General features: G+C 41.0%; 1 protein-coding gene across 1 annotated transcript in view; it reads left to right on the plus strand.

The window, feature by feature from the left end:
- The window catches only part of cacna1g (calcium channel, voltage-dependent, T type, alpha 1G subunit), a 341,612-nt gene that overhangs the window by 257,384 nt on the left and 63,453 nt on the right, over positions 1-20,775 (plus strand). Inside the window, exons 32-33 of the mRNA XM_069923288.1 lie at positions 2,750-2,901; positions 9,125-9,234. Coding sequence (XP_069779389.1) covers positions 2,750-2,901; positions 9,125-9,234 — 262 coding nt within the window. The remainder of the gene's footprint in view (positions 1-2,749; positions 2,902-9,124; positions 9,235-20,775) is intronic.

Raw genomic sequence — 20,775 nt, forward strand, 5'->3', positions numbered from 1 at the left:
AGAAATAGCAAAGAAAAAGTGCCTAGGGAGGAAAGGTGGAGATGGAGAGAATGCAGGAATGAGATAAAGAAAGAATTCAGAATAAGTAATTTACAGTTGACAATTATGCACCCAAACATTGTTGGGACCTGGAAGCCAACTAGAGAATAGAGAGAAACCCGCAGAGTCTGAAAAAAAAAGAACAGGAAGAAATTCCTCATAAGCAGAGCTCCTTATCCAATCCTTCCTGAAGATTATTGCTCCATAATTCTCGGCAACCCTCCGGATAAAACAAAACCAGTAATTATTTGCATTTTCTCTGGAAATTTATATAAAAATCAAGAATTTTTGCTCAAAAATATATAAATTGCTGGTTGTGAGAGTTTAACGAGACCATTGAGTTTAGCCCTTCAATATTTCAAAATTATTGTTTTCTATATAAAAAGGATCACACTATTAGTCTAAAGTGGATTAAGGCCCATGATTCCTTATTAAATGCTATCAAAGATTGTCTTACAATTAATCTAACCTTTATCAAGTGCATGCAGATTAATTTTGTCATTAAAGACTAAAGGAAGGGTTACTATTAATGGAGGTTATCTGAATAATAAACATGTTAGATTCAAAACATCAGATTGGATAACTTAACTTTCAAAACAATATCTGCTTCAGCAGTCAATTTGTATAAATTATAATGAAAAAACACTGCTGAAGGTACTAATTGCAAATCTGGGTGAGGGTCAGGGCTGCTCACTCGATCCATGCAAACTGTGCAGAAAGGGTGAAAGCATAGAATAGGAATAAAATATTATGGAAATGGTGGTTTTAACTTAATTTAATGCAAATTTTAATTTTTATTTACTTCTTAATTCAACTCCCTTGCCACGTTCATTGCGATATGCAACTCTGTAGTTGCAATCATTCTTCAGTATCTTGAAAGATTAGAATCGTAAAAGTAATGCAAAAAGAGTGGAATAGCAAATATCAACATCTAATTTCATGTAGTGATTTATTTTCCAGTTAGAACCAATAAGTGCAGCAAAAATATAAAATTTACAAAGGATCTATTGCTTAGAGAAATGTATTATTGTGGGCATGCAACTGCAGAATCATGGCAATGAAAATATATTATCCTTGTCTAATAAATGAGGTTAAATTACACTTTGGCTTGGCTTCGCTGACGAAGATTTATGGAGGGGTATGTCCATGTCTGCTGCAGGCTCGTTGATGACTGACAAGTCCGATGCGGGACAGGCAGGCACGGTTGCAGCGGTTGCAAGGGAAAATTGGTGGGTTGGGGTTGGGTGTTGGGTTTTTCCTCCTTTGTCTTTTGTCAGTGAGGTGGGCTGTGCGGTCTTCTTCAAAGGAGGTTGCTGCCCGCCGAACTGTGAGGCCCCAAGATGCACGGTTGGAGGTGAGGTCAGCCCACTGGCGGTGGTCGATGTGGCAGGCACCAAGAGATTTCTTTAAGCGGTCCTTGTACCTCTTCTTTGGTGCACCTCTGTCTCGGTGGCCAGTGGAGAGCTCGCCATAACAAAACAAAGGACTCTACATCACCTTTGCTGACCTCACCACACCAAAGCCTTTAAATTACACTACCTCCATGATCTATGCATTAACCTTCCTGACTTAGTCCAGTCAGCAAGTGGGACTCAGGTGAAAAATGAACTAATTCAAAAAGTTCTGCTATTGATGTTTGGCTCACAAGCAATGTCTCTTATAATGATAACTTTAATTTTTGTTGGGAATAATATCAAATTTATTGAATTTTGGCTTAATTGTGCCTCCCACTTCTTCAAGGACCTATCTTTAGAATTGTCAAAAGTAATTTCAAAGTATAGGCTCTTTGTTTTGACAAGCTGACAGAATTTGGAGATAATGGATTTTGCAGTTACTCTTTCTGCATTTTTTGACGTGATTGTACTGAGCAATCCAGTGTAAAATCTCGCTAACAAGTGTAGCGCCGCTGCTAAATTGTTCAAGAACTTCAAAAGACTAATGGGCTGTCGTCGGGTCTCTAGAGACACATTACCCCTGATGACTTTCCTCATTTAGTGTCAAAAGAACAATCCAATCAATTTTGATACTTCAGTTATTGTGAGATGCAAAAGATTTGTTTTACGAGAGTTATTTTATTTAAAGAATAGAACTAATCAATTTACTTTTTTACACAAATGAAATGAAACTTTCTTCTGTTTCTTTGTGCTATAAACAAAAATATCTCAAAAGCAAAGTTTCCAACCTAATATTAACAGATTTGCTTTCACTCACATAATGTTCTTTATTCTATTTCAAGCTTTGTTGATCTCACCGAGTCTGTGACTGGCATAATTTTCTGATGACTGTGTAATTAAAAGCAATTGCTCAGAATATTCAAGTGACATGAGTTCTGATAGTTGGAATAAGAAATTACGCCATTCTGAGGTTGGGCAAGAATCAGTGTGTAATATAGTGGATGAATTGTGGGGAGTCCAGGGGATAAACTCAGGGAAATTTCCGACAATTATGAAACACGTAGAGCCAAGCACCATAGAACTCAAGTCACGAGGTAATTATCAGACATTAATGAATTCCATTGATGGCAAACTAGTGTTCTGTACATCTGAACTTCTAATACACAGGTGCTATTCTATTTTTGCAGGCTGCTTTCGACAATGAATAACCAATATTCTAGCATAATATTAGCTGAGCGATGCATGATAAAGTATTGATATGATAAAATGTCATTTTGACCTAAATATGTTTTCTTTAATGTCTTGCCTCCATTTAGAAGCACAGTGTAAACCTTATTACTCAGATTATCCTCCTCCTCGCCTTTTCATCCACAAAATGTGCACAAGTCATTACTTGGATTTGTTCATCAGTATAGTAATTGGGCTGAATGTAATCACCATGGCAATGGAACATTATCGGCAGCCAAAGGTAAGAGAAGTGATTTTCTCTTCAAACCTGAAGCAGAAAAATTACGTTTATCACAGTTCTGAAGCTGATCACATCCAATTGCTTAACACGAACCACTTTTAAAGTCAGAACTCGCAGGAGATGTAATTAGGGTGAACCAATTGGAATTTATCAAGACTCCTTCAGACCGAATGAGGAATACCTTTGTCACAGCATCTCCAGCATGCCTTCATGTTATATACAAGGTAGTGAAAGGCTAAAGAAGGAAAAAGGGAGAGGGCAACTCAATGAAATGAAAATATAGTTCTAGTTGGACATGGCAGAATCAGAATTTATTGTCACGAACAAGTCATGAAATTTGGTGTTTTGTGGCAGCGTCATAGGGCAAACATCCATATTATGACCATCTTATAACATTACTATTAAAAAAATCAACTAAATTCATGGATTTAGTTACTTGCCAATAGTATCTGCAGATGATTCATCAGAATCTTCTAAATAAATTAATGGAATGTAAAAGTACAATGGCTAATGCTGCCTGAATGATGACTTCTGGCAAGGTGATCACTAACACGAGTGTAGTAGCATCTGTCGCCAATGTGAGACCTTCAGGATGCTGGGAAGTTGAGAGGGCTGATGAATTAAGTCCTCAAAGGCAATGCTGTGTTTGTTGAATATCTTTATTGGAATCTGTCTTGTTGATGGGTTATCATAAATATAACATTGAGCCACTGTCATGGGAAACTAACACACTTCCCATGCAAGTATTCAGTGGCAATCCACTGAAGAAGGAAAACTCCAGTTCCCTATTAACTTTGACAGTAATGACTAACAAAACAACATGACAGTTTCTCCTCCTTCCCCCTCCCCCATCACAGGCATGGATTCCTTTAATCCCAGTTCCTGTTTTCTGAGTTAAATATTCTGGGTATAATATTCCTGAATGGAAGAACGTTGCTGTGATATTTGTCAAAATCAGTTTTATTGAGGAATACCTTTGTCACAGCATCTCCAGCATGCCTTCATGTTATATACAAGGTAGTGAAAGGCTAAAGAAGGAAAAAGGGAGAGGGCAATTCAATGAAATGATAATATAGTTATAGTTGGACATGGCAGAATCAAAATTTATTGTCATGAACAAGTCATGAAATTTGGTGTTTTGTGGCAGCGTCATAGGGCAAACATCCATATTATGACCATTTTATAACATTACTATTAAAAAAAATCAAAATAACAGAGCATGAAAAGTAAGGCAATGTCTTTGGTTCATTGATCATTCAGGAATCTGACGGCAGTAGGGAAGAAGCTGTCCTTGTGCCGCCGAGTGCTCGTCTTTAGGCTCCTGTACCTTTTCCTGATAGTAACAGAGTGAAGAGGGCACGGCCTGGGTGGTGGGAGTCTTTGAGGATAGAGACTGCTTTTTTAAGACACTGCCTCATGTAGATGTCCTCGATAGAGTGAGGTCTGGTGCCCGCGATGTCACAGGCCAAGTTAACAAGCCTCTGGAGTTTATTCTTGTCCTGAGAGTTGGTGCCTCCATACCAGGCAGTGGTGCAACCAGCCAGAATTCTCTCCATTGTACACATGTAGAAGTTTTTAAGAGTTTTCAGTGACATACAGAATCTCCTCAGAAACCTCACAAAGTATAACTGCTGGCGAGCCTTCTTTGTGATTGCATCAACATGGAGGCTCCAGGACAGATCTTTGGAGATGTTGATACCCAAGAATTTGATGTTCTTGGCCCTCTCCACTATTTAGCCCTCAATGAGGACTGGCTGATGTTTCCCTGACTTCCTTTTGAAGACCACAATCATCTCCTTGGTTTTGCTAACGTTGAGCGCAAGGTTGTTGCCATTACACCATGCAACGAGCTGATCTATCTCCCTCCTCTACGCTTCCTCATTGCCATTTGCGATTCTGCTGACAACTGTGGTGTCATTGGCAAATTTGTAGATGGCATTGGAATTGTGCCTGGCCACAGAGTCATGGGTGTATAATGAGTAGAGCAGTGGGCTAAGTACACATCCTTGGGGTGCACCTGTGTTGATAATCAGGGAATGGGAGACGTTGTTTCCAATTCATAATCTCTATGGTCTTTTGATGAGAAAGTCAAGGATCCAGTTGCAGAGAGGGGTACAGAGGCTTAGAGTTTGTATTTTCTTGACCAACACTGAGGGAATAATGGCATTGAAGGCCAAGCTATAGTCAATGAACAGTAGCCATATGTATGAATTGCTGTTTTCGAGGTAATCCAGAGCTGAGTAGAGAGCCAGCGATATTTCATCTGCTGAGGAACAATTGTGACAATCGGCAAATTGCAGTGGGTCCAGATCTTTGCTTAGGTACATATTAATTCTGGCCATGACCAGCCTCTCAAAGCATTTCATCTCAGTAGAAGTTAGTGCAGCTCACACTACTCTTCTTGAGTACTGGAATGCCCTTTGGAAGCAGGTGGGAACCTCTGACTGCAGCAATGAGAGGCTGAAAATGTCCATGCACACTCTGGCTAGTTGGTTGGTGTATATGGACTCAGTGACAAAGTAGAGTCACTTTCCAAATTGGAAAAAGAAGGGAATGAATTTTAGTGATGTTGATGTTGGGTGGAACCAGTTCTTAAAGCATTCTTCATTGGCCGCTTCAATGGAGATGTTAACCTACAGATTTTTCGAATACCAGGGAGAGAAATAAGTTAAACCTTTTGTCCATGAATTGGTGCAGCAGATATTTATAGCTGCAGACATTTGATTTGCTCTTATTGGTGTTCTGGTGAATCGTTTCTGTTACCCCACAATTTATAAAGTAATATTTTAATTAAAGCCATTAAAGTTAGACATCCCTCAAAAGGACAATCTGCCAGCATCCTGATGATGGAAAAGAACTAGAGTCAAGAGGTCATCTCAGGTTTTTATGTCACAAGCTCTATCTGGAAAGGAAATTATTTTCAGATCCTATGAATTTGTGTGTGTGACTAACTTTTGGTCAAACCAATTAAATGATCTTAAATTGTTCAGCCCAGCAATTATGGTAAATGCCAATATCACAGGATGCTAATAGGACTCTAAATATCCACAGCCTTCTAAGAGAACAAATTTCTCCTCATATCAGTCTTTAGTGTTACCCTGAGGTTATTTCCAAGTTCCAAGTGCTCCCCACAGTGAAAATACCCTGACAACATTTGCCCTCTCGAACTACATAGAGCATTGTATTTCTCACAAACATCAATCTCATTTTTTTTCTCAGTTCCAGAATATATTAGCCCAACATGCTCAACCTTTCCTCATTAGACATAGCCCCTCTTTCTCGGAATTGGTCTGGGGTACCTTTGCTGTGCTGCCTCCAAAGCAAATACATCCTTCTTTAAATGAACAGAAGCTATAGGTCATCCGTAAATGGTTATATGGTTATATGGTTATATGGTTATATGGTTATATGGTTATATGGTTATATGGTTATATGGTTATATGCTAGTTGAGGTAACTGTGGTGACATTTCCCTACTTTTTGCACTCTATCCCCCAGCACTGAAAGCAGATGTTCCATTTCCTGACTTTTGTCCTGAAACATTAAATCTGTTTCTCTTTCCACAGATGCTACCTGGTCTGCTGTTTCCAGCGTTTTCTGTTTTTTTTTTAATTTTCCTATCTGCTGATTTATTTTCATTTACCTTTCTAATTATTTGTTGAATTTTAACATTGTATTTTTGTGTAAGGATTTCCAGATCTTTCTGGACAACAATATATTGGTCCATGTTTTTCTGAAGTTTAAAAAAAAATGGAGCCGAACTCGAAGATGTACATGATTCTGAAGTTGCTTTATATGGGGTATTTTGTGAGGATCTCCCTTCGTGAGGAAGTCTAGAACCTGCGGACTTGGTCAGGGTGAAGGACTAGCCACAGAACTGACACCAAAACACTTGTAAATCTTTGAATTCTGTACACCAGCAGACAGAGAATGCCCCGTCAATAGATTTGCTAATAGCCGAGATATACTTTGGGGCAGCACGGTTAGTGTAGTGGTTAGCGCAGCACTGTTACAGCACCAGTGACCCAGGTTCGTATCCCGCGCTGTCTGTAAGGAGTTTGTACATTCTCCCCATGTCTCCGTGGTTTCATCTGGGGGCTGCGGTTTACTCCTACCATTTGAAATGTACCAGCGTTGTAGATTAATTGGGCGTACGGGCTCATGGGCCAAAATACTCCATCACCACGCTGTACATCTAAATTGAATTTTTAAAAAAGCAACGGGGTATTAAGTGCTATTTGGATCAAGCTGAAAAGAGGCCAATAGTTTTGGATGGTGGAACAGACACAAGGGACACATGCTCACTCCTGCTCCTGCTTGCTACATGCTTAATATTTAATAGTCTCCCACCACTTTTCTGTTCTCCCTACCTAAGAGATAACCTCACATTTTTTTAACAAATTTTCCTCTTGTTCAACATGCTTATAACTATTTACATAATTTTGGCATCCTACTCTCAAATTGTCTGAATCTTCAACATTGTTGGTACATTGCACTCAGTCCCTTTATCTACGTCATTGATAGAGATTATGAATAGTTAAGATCTCAGTGCTGATCCATGAGGCAGCCCACCAGTTACAGTTTATTTGACCCATTTATTCCAACATTGTAATCAAATTCCCTGTCCATGTGACAATATTACTGATTCTTTTCTATTTACCCAGTTAATTACAATCTAGAAAAAACAAATACATTTATCAAATATAATTGTGCTTTCATGAACCTAGTTGACTGGCTAATCTGATTAAGATTTTCTAAGTTTTCTAATGCTTAATAATGATCCTAGATCTATCTTGATGACTGATCTGACTGTTCTCTCACACTTTCATTTTCAAATTGCAGAGTTGATTTAGGGTTTTCCAATCTGTTGGCACCTTTCCGAAATCTAGTGTGCTTTGGAAGTCTGCAACCACTGCATCTGCTGTTTTGGAAGGTTCCTCTTTTACTAGGATGCAGGATAATGGGTTTGGGTGATTTGTTTGAAATTTGTCCCTTTAATTTGACATCAGTCACCAAGGAACAATGTGGTTATATTCATGAGTATAGTATATATTTGTTTTATTTAGACAGAACTGGCCCATTTCTATGGTGTAATTTTTATATGGTTTTTATACTGCATGGTAACAAACCATCTTGGCCCAAGAGTCCGTGCTGCCCAAGTTACCTCCAATTAACCCACACCCCCAGTACGTTTTTGAATGGTGGGAGGAAGCTGGAGTCCCTGGAGAAAACCCATGCAGATGTGGAGAGAACGTAAAAACTCCTTACAGACAGCACAGGATTTGAACCCCAGTCCAATCTCAATCGCTGGCGCTGTAAAGGCGTTACGGTAACTGCTACGTTTCTCCAGCATTGTGTTTTTATTTTAAATTCAGATATTGCTCAGTAGAATTCCTGGGATAAAACTTTTGGAAATCTATTCAGATTCATAATTTATGAAAGAATTTTTAAATTTTATAAAAAAATAAAGATTTTATATTTTCAATTTAATATTTTAAATTTAGGCATAAAGCACATTAACAGGCCCTTCTTATCCATGAGCCCATGCCACCTAATTACACCCAACTGACCTACAATTCCCGTGTGCTTCGAAGGGCGGAGGGAAACCAGAGCACCTGGAGGAAACCCACACAGACACAGGGAGAGCGTACAAATTCCTTACGAACAGCAGAGGATTCGAACCCCGGTTCCAGTCACTGGCGTTGTAAAGGCGTTGCATTAACCGCTGTGCCAACTGTGCTGCCAGGTTAAACAATTTGTTTATTATTGAACATGAAGTTCAAGAACTAAACAGTTATTTCATTAAAATAACAACAAATTTCAAAGGAAATAACTGAATGCAAGGAGTTAGCTGACAATCCATAATTTTGGAGATAGAAAAGATGCAGCAACCAGAATCCATGTATTTCAAGTGAGTGATATAAAAACAATGGCACCTGAGGAATTGAACTTTTCCTCAGTGAGAGAGATTTCAATGCTCTGCCTGAATGGATGCTGGAAGCAGATTCAAAAATATTTTTAAGGTGAGAAATGGTTCTCTTACAGAGATTGGAGGCAAGAGTGGGAGTTGGACTAATGTCAATGAGTTAACATTAGTGCCAACATAATGGGTTGAATGATTGCTTTTATATTGTACCATTCCTTAATTTTGCATCAAATGTCACAAAGCAGGACAAATCTGCAGTGTAATATAATGTCTCCTTTAATCTTGTCTCATTTCTTAGATCCTTGATGAGGCACTTAAGATCTGTAACTACATCTTCACGATCATATTTGTCCTGGAGTCTGTGTTCAAACTTGTGGCATTTGGTTTCCGCCGCTTCTTCAAGGATAGGTAAAACACCACAGCTATGGCACTGTATCCATGGTTTGGGATAAGCTGTTCTATTTTTCTAGAAAATGTAAAGTTTGTTGAGTGATGACTCATCTATCCCTAATTTATCATTTAACTTGAAATTTACAACATCATGGGGCCAAATCAAGAGGTACAACTTCTTAAAATCAACATCAGTGGAGTGACCATAGTATCGAAATTAGGATACCCATTAAACTTTGCTTTGCACTCTGCCAGTGTGTCAGGGGCCCATGTCTGGGCACCCAAAGTGACCGTGCTGTTGAAGCAATCTCTTTCTTCCTCGGCAGTCCCTTGGCATCAAGAATGGCATGCATCTGATCCAGTTCAATGGGTACTGGGGTGACTTGCGAGTCTAATATGGAACGAAGTATTCTTCCACAGATGGGGTGGGTAGAACCTGATATAGGGGGAAAGAGGGTTTCCTTGTGAGTTGGTCCATTCCTCTTATCCCGTGTGCAGGACCTCTAGGAAACACGGAAATGCTGCTTCTCCACTGCGAACAGGCATGGTGCTGGGGATATTGCATTCATTTCAACCCAGCTTGGAACACACCCTGAATCCTTTCTTCGGTACTCTCTTCCCATGACAATAAATGCAATATATATTTTGGGAGACTATTGATGGGTGTGTGAATGAGATAGCCTGCCCAAAAGTGCTTGGCATGTTGGCTAGTTAACTTCTAGTTAAATTGAAGGATTTTTCAGATATGACGTTGGATGTATCTATCTGGTGTCTGCTGTAGGCAATCCAGGTTTCAGAAAAGAAAGGAATCACTTTCGCCTGGTAGACCATAGTGCCAGATCTGAGGTCTTGATCTCCAAACATCTTTTTCTCAATCTAGCCAACGATCATCATCATTGTTTTCTTTCATTGGGAAGTGGTCTACATTTGCCATGATTCTTTATTGTCAGAGAACAGCATAGTATAGTGCGGGCAGGTGGATGGGGTATCTTCGACTGGGGGAGACATTGAGTGTTGGGCCCATCTTCTCGTGTGTTTCAGTGGACAAGTCAGTGTCTGAGCACACGTGAATGCAAGCATTTTCAGTGAACTGCAGCTCGAGTAGCCTTGGTTCTGCAATGTGTTTGCCGCAGAATAATTGATTTCCCAGAAGTTCTGAGTTTTAGCTCCACTCGGTGGGAGTCTTGTTGCAGGTGAGATGCTTCACACTGGTCTTCACTGAGATTGCCTCTGTTGTTGACTCATTCGTAAGGATCATAGCTTACATGCAATCATGTTGCAAAATTAGATGAAGACCAATTTTATGGGCAGCCGCATGCCTCCCAGGTGTCCGAGAGAAAGGCCTAAATGAGGTTGACAAAGGCCATGTACAATGGTTGTGGTGTGGTATTTCTCTAGGAGTTGTTGCACATTGAAGATCATGTCACTGTATCTCCAGATGAATGGAATGAACACGGTGATTAGAGAGGCATCTCCTCAGTCACTCTGAGGAGGTGGTCCAGAAGGTCCCCAGTGATGGCAGCAGGGAGTCCCTCCTATTGTTACCATAGTCAGACATGCCCTGGAATCAGACTGCACAGTCCAATTAGCCACCTAGCATCATGCTCGCTATCAGTTACACATTCCCAATTTATTCTCTTCACATGCCCTTTTCTGAAGTTGGCAGAATCACAATATCTTAGATTTCTTGGAATACCCTCCTCTTTCCAGATGTGGGCAATGAAAAAGTGGATTCATGGCTGAAGCTTTTTGAAGCCTTTGTAGAACATTCACTCCTAATGCCTCATTATTTAATACTTATAATGTGACATTTTTGACATTATTAAGGAATGCTGCAAAAGGTGAGGGTCATGCGATGCAGAGAGAATAGGAGGCAGAATCCCAGAGTTCCCAAGCCAGAAAGAAAATTAATGGAAGAAAAACTACAAAGGAATCACAAAGGATGTAGGAAGATGTCAAGAATACAACAATTACAAAAAAAAGGCAAGTCCGCATCCAGAAATGGAAAAGAAGTAGCTTTGAAGGAGAAGATCAGATCCAAGGAACCTTGCGGTGAGGAAAATAGCGTGGTCGCATTGAGGCGGCTGAAGGAACTGTCACTTCAAACATGCAGCCCTCCCAGCAGGAATACCCGGTCCTGAGAGAGGGCGTCGCCCCAGGCCATCGGGTAGTGGCAGAAAGCTCCAAGACAAGTGGTGGGGGAAGAGAAAGGTTTGGAACCACCCCCAACCCCACAGCAGGAGCATTGGAACGAGCGTCTCTGTGGCGCAGGTGATCCCTGCAGCGGTACCGACGGGAGCGACGGTCGCGAGATAAAGGGGCTAAGAACCATGGAGATTAACCCAAGCCGGCATATGAGGAGGTCAGGAAGGGCTGATACTGGGCCCGACGTCAAGGGAAGTGTCGCAGCTTTCCTGGGCTTTAGCGGTAGGTCCAGCCCCGGGTTAGATGGAGCAGTGGGTATAGAGGAATGAGGCAACATCGGGCCTGGTGTGGAGGTGAACTCTAATGGCAGATCCAGCCTCGGGTTGGATGGAGTGGTGGGTGAAGTCAAGCCAGGCCACGTCAGGTCGGGTGCAGAGGTGAGTCCCAGTGGCAGGTCCAAAGGAGGAGAATGACAGCAGTGGGAGTGAGGTTGGTAATTGTGGTGATTTCCCAGGCAATGATAGAGGCAGAGGAGGAAGCCCCCGAGGAGCCTCAGGACTCTGGAGAAAATCCTCAAAGTGGCAAAGCACACAGGGAGACTCAGAGGCCTCCATGTGAGATACAATAAAAGCACAACCTCATGAAGGATAGGCTTTCCCATTCAATGGAAAAAAAGGCTGAAAATATGGGGAAAAAAATGTACAAAATGTAAAGAGCCCTTTCAGGAACGGTGTCAGTGGTTGAGGAAAGAGGGGGGGGGGTGGGCAACCAAAGACGTTTTAAGCAATATGGGGAAGAAAATAGATATCCTGATGAAGAAAAATGATCGGGTATGGGGAAACTAGATGCCCTCAATAACTATAGTAGAAGGAACAACATTAAAATAATGGGGCTGAAAGAGGGGACTTAGGGACAGAAACCTGTGCGCTTTTCTCAAAGTTGGATCCCTGAGGTGCACTAGGGGAAAGAGTCGAAATAGAGAGGGCACGTAGGTCGCTCCTCCTGAAACCAGGTCCTGGACAAAGACCACGCTCTGTCCTAGTAAAGTTATTGAACTACCTGGACAGAGCAGAAATACTGAGGGCAGTGGCAGTCGAGGCTAAAAAGAGAGAGGGCCCCATGGAAATAAAGGGCCCCAATATCAATGCAGCACTCTTGAAGGCTAGAAAGGCGCTAGAGCCAGCAAAAAGCCTAATCAAACAGAAGGGTTATAACTGTGGGTTGAGGTACCTGGCCATCCTGAAAGTGGTGTTACTGGGGGTGGGGGGGGGGGGGGGGGTGGTGGGGAAGGAAATTCATTACGGACCCAGAGAGAGCGCAACAAATGGCTGAAGACTTACCCATGCTAGCAGGTAAAAAGAGCCAAATGGGAACTAATTCAGAGGGATGTATGGATCTACTGTGGTCTGTAACATATTCTGGTGTTAAAATAAAAAGAGGATATGGTAACTGAGGTTTTAGTAAGTGGAAGTGAATGTCACAATTGTAATTTTTCTGGGAGTGCGGGAGACAAAGGGAAGAGAAGATGGGTGTGAACTGCACAACCTGCTGTGGTGGGGGGGAAGGGGGAGGATGGTGACAACCTAAGGGAGGTAGTCACTGAGCAAGTGGGGATGGGTATAATACGGGGAAAGGGCTGCAATAGGAGGGTAGTAGGGGACTAAACAAATGTATAACTGTAAATGGTGTTTATGTCTCTTTTTATTTCCTTTAGTTTTTGTCTTGCCGTGTCCTTGTTTCCTATTAGTAAAATATGTTACCCTAGTCTGTGATATATGGTTAGTTATTTTAGTTTTTATCTTCATACCCCAGGGTCTGGCATGGTTCAAGTGGTCAGGGGTGAAAGGCCGATGGTGGGGGGCTGGATGAGGAGGAGTCTCAGGGTGGCAGAGGTACAAAGAAAATATTACTATGATGACTCCTGGGACAATGGCTAACAGTATAAGGTTTGCAAGTTTCAATGTTAATGGTCTGAACAGAAAGATTAAGAGAAAAAGAGTCTTGGCACACATTAAGAAAATGGGAGTGGATCTGGCCTTCCTCCGCGAAACTCATTTAAAGGAAATAGAGCACCAAAAGTTAAAAAGAGGATCGGTGGGCCAGGTATTGGCCTCCTCATTTGGTTCAAAAACAAGGGGGGTGGGGGTGGCAATTCTGACTGGGAAAAATGTTCCAGTGAGAGTGCAGGGTGTGATGACAGATAAAACAGGTAAATTTATAATGGTACACTGTCAAATATACTCAGAGTCCTGGACCCTAATGAATCTATATCCCCCCTGATATAGATGATGAAAAATTGATGCAGGATATTTTCTTGAGATTGGCAGAAGGAAAAGAGAATATTCTAATTGGGGAAGACTTTAATTTTTGTCTGGACCCTGTTTTGTACAAGTCAACAAAAAGAATAGTGAAAACAAAGGCAGTGCATGCCACTATTGGCAGTATGAAAGAGCTGAATTTGATAGATTTGTGAAGGCGGAAGCATCTGAGTGAGAGGGATTATTCCTTCTACTCAAGGCAACATGACTCCTACTCTAGAATATAGCCCATATAGAAGATAGGATCATGGATGCTGATTACATGGCAAGACTTTGCTCATATCATTATCCTTTAGTAGTCAAGATTGAGATGCCGGATAAGCAGGAGACGGTATACAGATGGCGTCTTAATGCACTACTGTTAAATAAACTGGAGTTTTGTAGTTTTATAAGAATGCAGATAGATGTGTTTTGTGAGGCCAACTCCAGATAAATTCATTTTATGGGACACCCTCAAAACATATTTGAGTGGTCAAATAAATGGATATACTAAAACAATAAAGAAAGAATATGAGAGGGAGCTGGCCAAATTGGAACAAGAAATCACTTGTCTAGAAAAGAGCTTTCAAAAATTGGGCTCAGAAGATCAATATAAGGTTTTAACAAATAAGAAGATGAAGTATAACACACTTCAAACATATAGCATTGAAAAGGCCATATTACGGTCTAAGCAAAAATATGATGAATTGGGGGAAAGAGCCCATAAGGCCCTGGCATGGCAGTTGAGAACAGAGCAAGCTTCAAGAACAATCAATGTGATACAAATGGGGGATGACAGGATCTCTTACAAGCCAAACGAAATTAATGACACCTTCCGAAAATTTTATGATGATCTATACAAATCAGAATTGGAAGGCAGGTTGTATAAAATTGGTGAGTTCCTGTCTAAGATAGAGTTGCCAAACTTGGATCCAAAAGTCCAGTAAGGTTTAGACTGTACCTTCATGGAAGAAGAAATAGTGCGCGCATTGAATTCACTGCAAACCAACAAGTCTCTGGGGGAGGATGGGTTTCCACCTGAGTTCTACAAGGAATTCAAAGATCTGTTGATACCTCTTTATTTGGAGGTGATAGATCAGGCAATGGAGACTCATAGACTCCCAGAATCTTTATCAACAGCAATCATTACAAAGATTTTGAAAAAAAGATAGGGACCTGTTAAAGCCGACCTGTTATAGACCTATTTCATTATTAAATGCAGACTATAAGATAATAGCCAAAGCCCTGGCAAATAGATTGGTGAAGCATTTGCCAGAACTAATCAATAAAGATCAAGTGGGCTTTGTACAAAAAAGGTAGGTGGCGGACAATGTGGGCAGACTACTAAGTATAATACATCTGGCACAAAACAGAAATGAGAGGGGTCTTGCCATGGCTCTCGATGCAAAAAAGGCATTTGATAGATTAGAACTGGATTTTTTTTTAAAGTTCTGGAGAAAATAGGGTTAGGGCCAACTTTTATTAATTGGATAAGGATGCTATATCATGCACCCAAGGCGAAAGTTGTGACCAACAGGCAAATTTCTTCAGCCTTCCCACCCACAAGATCAAGCAGACAGGGATACCTATGATCTCCAGCTCTATTCATACTGGCTATGGAGCCATTGGCTGAAGCCATTCGCCAGGATCCAGACATTAAGGGGTTTCAAGTAGGCCAGGAAGAACATAGATCAGTTTATTTGCTGATGAGTTTACAGACCAAGTAAACTCGTTGCCCAATCTGTTGTCTACTCTGGAGGACTATGGGGAGCTCTCCGGGTACAAGATTAATTGGGACAAGAGTGAGATTATGCCATTTACGGGAGGGGATTATAGCCAATGCCAAAAAAAACTTACCTAAAGTGGCCGCAAAATGCGATCAAGTACCTAGGAGTCAAAATAGATAATGATCTAAATGATCTAAATTAAATTATACCCCCTTGCTGAGAAAATTCAAGGAGGACCTAAACAGATGGATGTCCCAGCCCATAATCTTGGTGGGCAGGGTCAACTGTGTGAAAATTAATGTGTTGCCAAGACTCCAGTATCTTTTTCAGACCTTCCCTGTGGCATTGACCAGGGTTTTTTTTTTCAAGCCCTGGTCTCATGGTTAAGAACATTCTTATGGAATTGGAAGGTAACCAGGGTGTGTCTATGGGATTATAGTCTGGGCGGATTGCGGATGCCAGACTTTAAAAAATATTACTGGGGAGCCCAGTTGAGGTACATCTCCTTACTCTTTGGTGGAGGGGGGGGGGGGTGGGGAAGAGGTACCATCCTGAGTACAAATTTGCCTGCACTAGGTGGGCAAGAGGGTAGCAAAGGACTTTATTTACAAATGGGATGCCAAATTGCTATCTGGAAAAACAGACAACCCATATTAAAGCAAATTATTTGTGTTTAGGGTGACATTAATCGATATTTAGGAATAAAACTGGGGCTGTCCCCAAAAACACCCCTGACTCCAAACCAGTTAATATCTTTGACGGTGGGTAACAAGATCCGAGACACCTTGTGTAGGAATGGTGTCAGGTGCATAGAAGACTGGGACAATTAATGCCATTTTAACAGCTTAGGCAGAAATACGATTTGTCAAACAAGATATTCCGCTGCTACTTTCAGATAAGAAATTTTCTACAGGACAGATTAGGTCCAACCATGGCCCTACCAAAGTGCAGTGACATAGAGACTGTGAATCGAAGGGGATCACACGGAAATTTATTTCAGCAATGTATTGCTAAACGAGGTCTCCATAAATTGAGACAGAAGTGGGAGTCAGACTTAAGAATAATGATTGATGAGCGGTGTTGGTCCAACCTGTGTCGGACTGGCATGACTGCAGTAGTCAATGCGAGTTACAGGCTGGTGCAATATAATTTTTTGCGCCAGCTGTACCTGATGCTACAAAAAAAGATTAACAGGTCTATACTGGAACTGTTGGATCAGTACTTTAGATGGGGCATTGAGACAGGAATCTTTGTGCACGTGGCCTGGACATGTACCAAGGTGAAGCCCTTCTGGGCAGAGCTAGGTGAAGTCCTAGGGAAAATTATAGGTAAAAAATTCCCACAGGATCCCAAGTTGTTCCTGTTGGGCAACATAATGGACATAAGACTTATAATGAAGCTGTCCAAATTCCAAATTCAATTCATAATGATCGCATTGGTGGTGGCCAGGAGGTGCTTAGCGGTTACCTGGAAGTCCGACTCTTGCCTGAGTATTGCACAGTGGAGCAAGAAGATGCAAGCATGTGTTCCCCTGGAGAAAATTACCTATAACTTGGGGGGAAGGTACGCACCTTCCAAAAAATTTGGCAGCCGTACCTGAACTACATAGGAGCATGGTTGTGAAAAGGACTAATTTGCCTCAGGGCTCAGATTGCCCCAATCCCTCCCTAATTCTGGGGGAAGACGGGGACGAGGTGTCTGCCTCAGTCCAGCTAGGAAAAGTCAGGGGAAAAAAGGAAGATCTCTGGCCGCTAGACCAGGCCAGACCCATAACTCCCTGATAGGATTTTTTTCCCACGTTGTGAATGTTTTAATGTCTTAAATGTTAATTTTTGGTTGTTTACATGTTAATTGTATGATATTGAGGGAATGGGGTGGGGGAGGGAGAGAGAGGAAGGGGTGTTAGGTTTAGACTCGATAGAAAATTTGCATAGATTGGATAAGGATAAGTTGTAATTGACACAGATCTGTAAATACTGTTGATGACAAAGTTGTAAACTGTTGAGTTCAAATCTGGAAAACTATAAATAAAATATTTTTAAAAAAGGAATGCTGCAAGGCTGCACTGAATAAGCTCTGTGGGTTGGAATCAAGGGCTCTTGGGTCGATGAGAATAAACCTTCCAGCAGACATCGATTACTTCAGTGTTCCTAAGTGTTCACCTCCATCTTTGTCTTGTCACTGCGTAAATTTTGCACTTATCATGGGTCCCTGTGAGTGCCAAGCCTCTTTTAAGCCACTACCTGTTCTTTAAGTCAAGGCTTTTCCACTGTACCTCTTCTTTTGGTTGCCTGTAGAGCAGGCAATTCCCTTAAAGAATTGTAGAACTTCCAATCTTCAAAACTCTTCTCTGTAATTATTTAGCTCCTCAATCCCCAGTAATTCTCATCAAATCAGTCCTAGTGTTTCCCTGGTGGATAAGCCAAAAGTTATGTCCCAGGTGCTTGTACTGAACAATAAAAAGAAATCAAGAAAAAGGACTTCAGAGCTGCCCACACAATGTGGACCACATGGAGCTTCAAGCAACAAGATTGTTTTATAAAGCAAACTTGGATACGTACTGTATCTGTTTCAAAGCAGAACCAATGAAAGAGTGCACAGAAGGCCCGAGGAGAGCAAGGTTATAATTATTTTGCAGGCTCTGAAGGAGAAGGTGGAATGCTCTACTCTAACTCAGGAATAATCTGGGCTGTTGATGGGATGACACCCAACCCCAGTTTCCCGAAGCAACACCCATCCTCAGACCTGCCTACGTGTGCGGCCTCCAGTCCACACAAGTAGTTATATGATGCCCACGGTCAACCTCTCACTAGCTCCACCAAATTCGGATCTGAGACACATATGCTTTGCTGCTGGAAAATGTGGGTTGTTGACATACTCTGCTGACCCCAAACTTAATCTATCCAGTTTTCACCCAAGAACTAAAATCCTCAAATGCCCATGCTTAAGTATTGCCGCCATTATTGCTTCATGCCAGTGAAACCAGCAAGTATTAAAAGGCATCGAGTTCTATAATACCTTCTCAACACTCACATTAAGTCCTTAAAAGATAGTATGGGAACTGACTTTTATGTGTCATTTGCATGAAATCCTCAAATTTGGAGGTGATTTTGTCATATATAAGTCGAGAAGTATTTTGTAACACACTGAAACTTAATGATCTAAAACACTGGAGAGAAGTCATTCAAGTTCAATTTGTTGTCAGAGTACATACATGGCATCACATATAACGCTGAGATTTTTTTTCCTGTGGACCAGGCAGAATTTCTACTTATCGGTAAACCATTCAAGAAAAAGATACATATACATAAGAGAGAATAAACTGCCTGCAAATATTGAAAAAAAAATTCAGTAATCAATAACGTGTAAAGTAAGAGTCCTTAAATGAGTCACTGATTGAGTCTGATCAAGATAACAAGACATCCTTAGATTTACCAAATATTCTGTGACATATACAGTTGACCAGATTGATTTTTGAGAGATTTGAATATATTTTCAATAAAATACAATTTCCTTAGCCTTCAACATCATAATTGTGTTTATAATCTGAGAAATACCTTCCTTGGCAGCAGAGAATACCTGAGAGGCCTGTGCTTCACAGTGACCAAGGAAATTCTGGTTGCTTTGATGTGTCATTGTTTACTGTTGGCACTGACAGTGATGTGGTGGTCAGGTAACAGGACCAGTAATTCAGAGGTCTGAACAAATGTAACAGCACAGTAGTACAGTGATGGAAACGAATGACCCTGGAACATTTCAATTGAAAGGCCTGTATAGAGTGGAAGTGGAGAGCATGTTTTCCATGGTGGGGGAGCCTGGAGCCAGAGGCTACAGCATTAGAATTTAAAAAACATCTCTTTAGAACAGAGATGAGGAGGAACTTCATCACCCAGAGCATGATGAAGTAAGGGAGTCTTATTAATTGATGTCAAAGGTGGGCAAAGAAACCTTATGCTTATGACCCATGACTGTCCTCCCTCAGTTAATGAAGGGATGCTGCTTAATCTTGAATACCAGATGGAACAAGCCGTGAAATCAGCAATTGTACAGAAGATGCTATGGGAGAGGACTTCAGATTCCACCACTATGTGTAGCACCATCACTGAAGAAGCTGGGCACAACTTGGTAATATTGGTTGGTCTGGGTCTAGACCAGGTTGAGAGATACAAACCAACTTGATCTTATCACCTACCTGTCTTCTACAATATTGGCCAGAGTGACAACTGCACCATATTTGTAGAAATTTGAATGATTTTTTAATATATTTTAGCAATTGACAGTGCACTTTCTCAGAGTGAAATTGGTTAATGACAATTTGTGGTAGTTTAGGGTCATTCAGAAATCAACCAGGCCCCTCTCACCATGGGCAGACAAAAAAAAATTGCTAGTAGAAATCAACCATGGGTGGAAGTGGGTTAGACAAACCATTTCCACCTATGGATGGTGTCTGACCTGCTGAGTTTCTTCAGCTCATGATTCCGGGTTCTGCAGCTCTTGTGTATCTCTGACCATGAATTGGCATTCACACCAATCACTTACCTTGAGTATTTCAATAGCATCTTCAAAACATTCAATCTCTGCTCCAGAGACCAAGCAGGGCAATGCTGAGTAACACCAGCCCAGCACTTCTACCATTAACTAATTTTGTCAAAGTCAAATTCTAGCAATAATAACAAAAGTGAAGTTTTGACTATAATGAAGATCTGCAGTGCTTGCATACAGTTGACCAGATAACAGAATGATTCACACAGCAAACCTATGCACCACGGTTTCATAGCCTTTCCTGAAACAGCTTATTGGAACTGGCTTAAAACAGATTTTTGTAGATGGTCTATTTTCCTTTTTACTTCAAATGGTTTTTAAGCTTATTTGATATGTGGTCAATTTGAATTTTTGAAATACCAGTTTTTCATTTGTAAGCATTGTTCAACTGAACTTTAAGTACAAATTGGCATTTATTAAAAGTCTGAAATAACACCAAAAAAAAAATTGAACCTCTCCCCAAGAAGGACAAGATTAGCATGCACACCATTTGCAAGATCCTCCACAAGTCATGGTCCACATGACCTTGAAATATACAGTCATCATCCTACCATCCCAGCGCTAGAATATTTCAAGCTCATCACCACCTTCTCAAGTCAGAATGGAATACTTCGCAAGTTAATACTTCAGTCACCAAGGCAGTGAAGACCATGGACCTATTGCTGGTAAATGGGATTAGTATAGATAGGTAATGATTGGCATGGCCATAATGGGGCGAAGGGCCTGTTTCTACTCTCTGTGATTCCATGGACACTGACACCTGCATCCTGTAAAAAAATTCTTTTTAAAAAAAAATCACAAGGTGCACACAATCCAACTCCAGAAATCAAAGCAAAAAGCTTTGAATT

This window comes from Narcine bancroftii, chromosome 3 (assembly GCF_036971445.1).
Source record: "Narcine bancroftii isolate sNarBan1 chromosome 3, sNarBan1.hap1, whole genome shotgun sequence".
NCBI classification, from domain to species: domain Eukaryota; kingdom Metazoa; phylum Chordata; class Chondrichthyes; order Torpediniformes; family Narcinidae; genus Narcine; species Narcine bancroftii.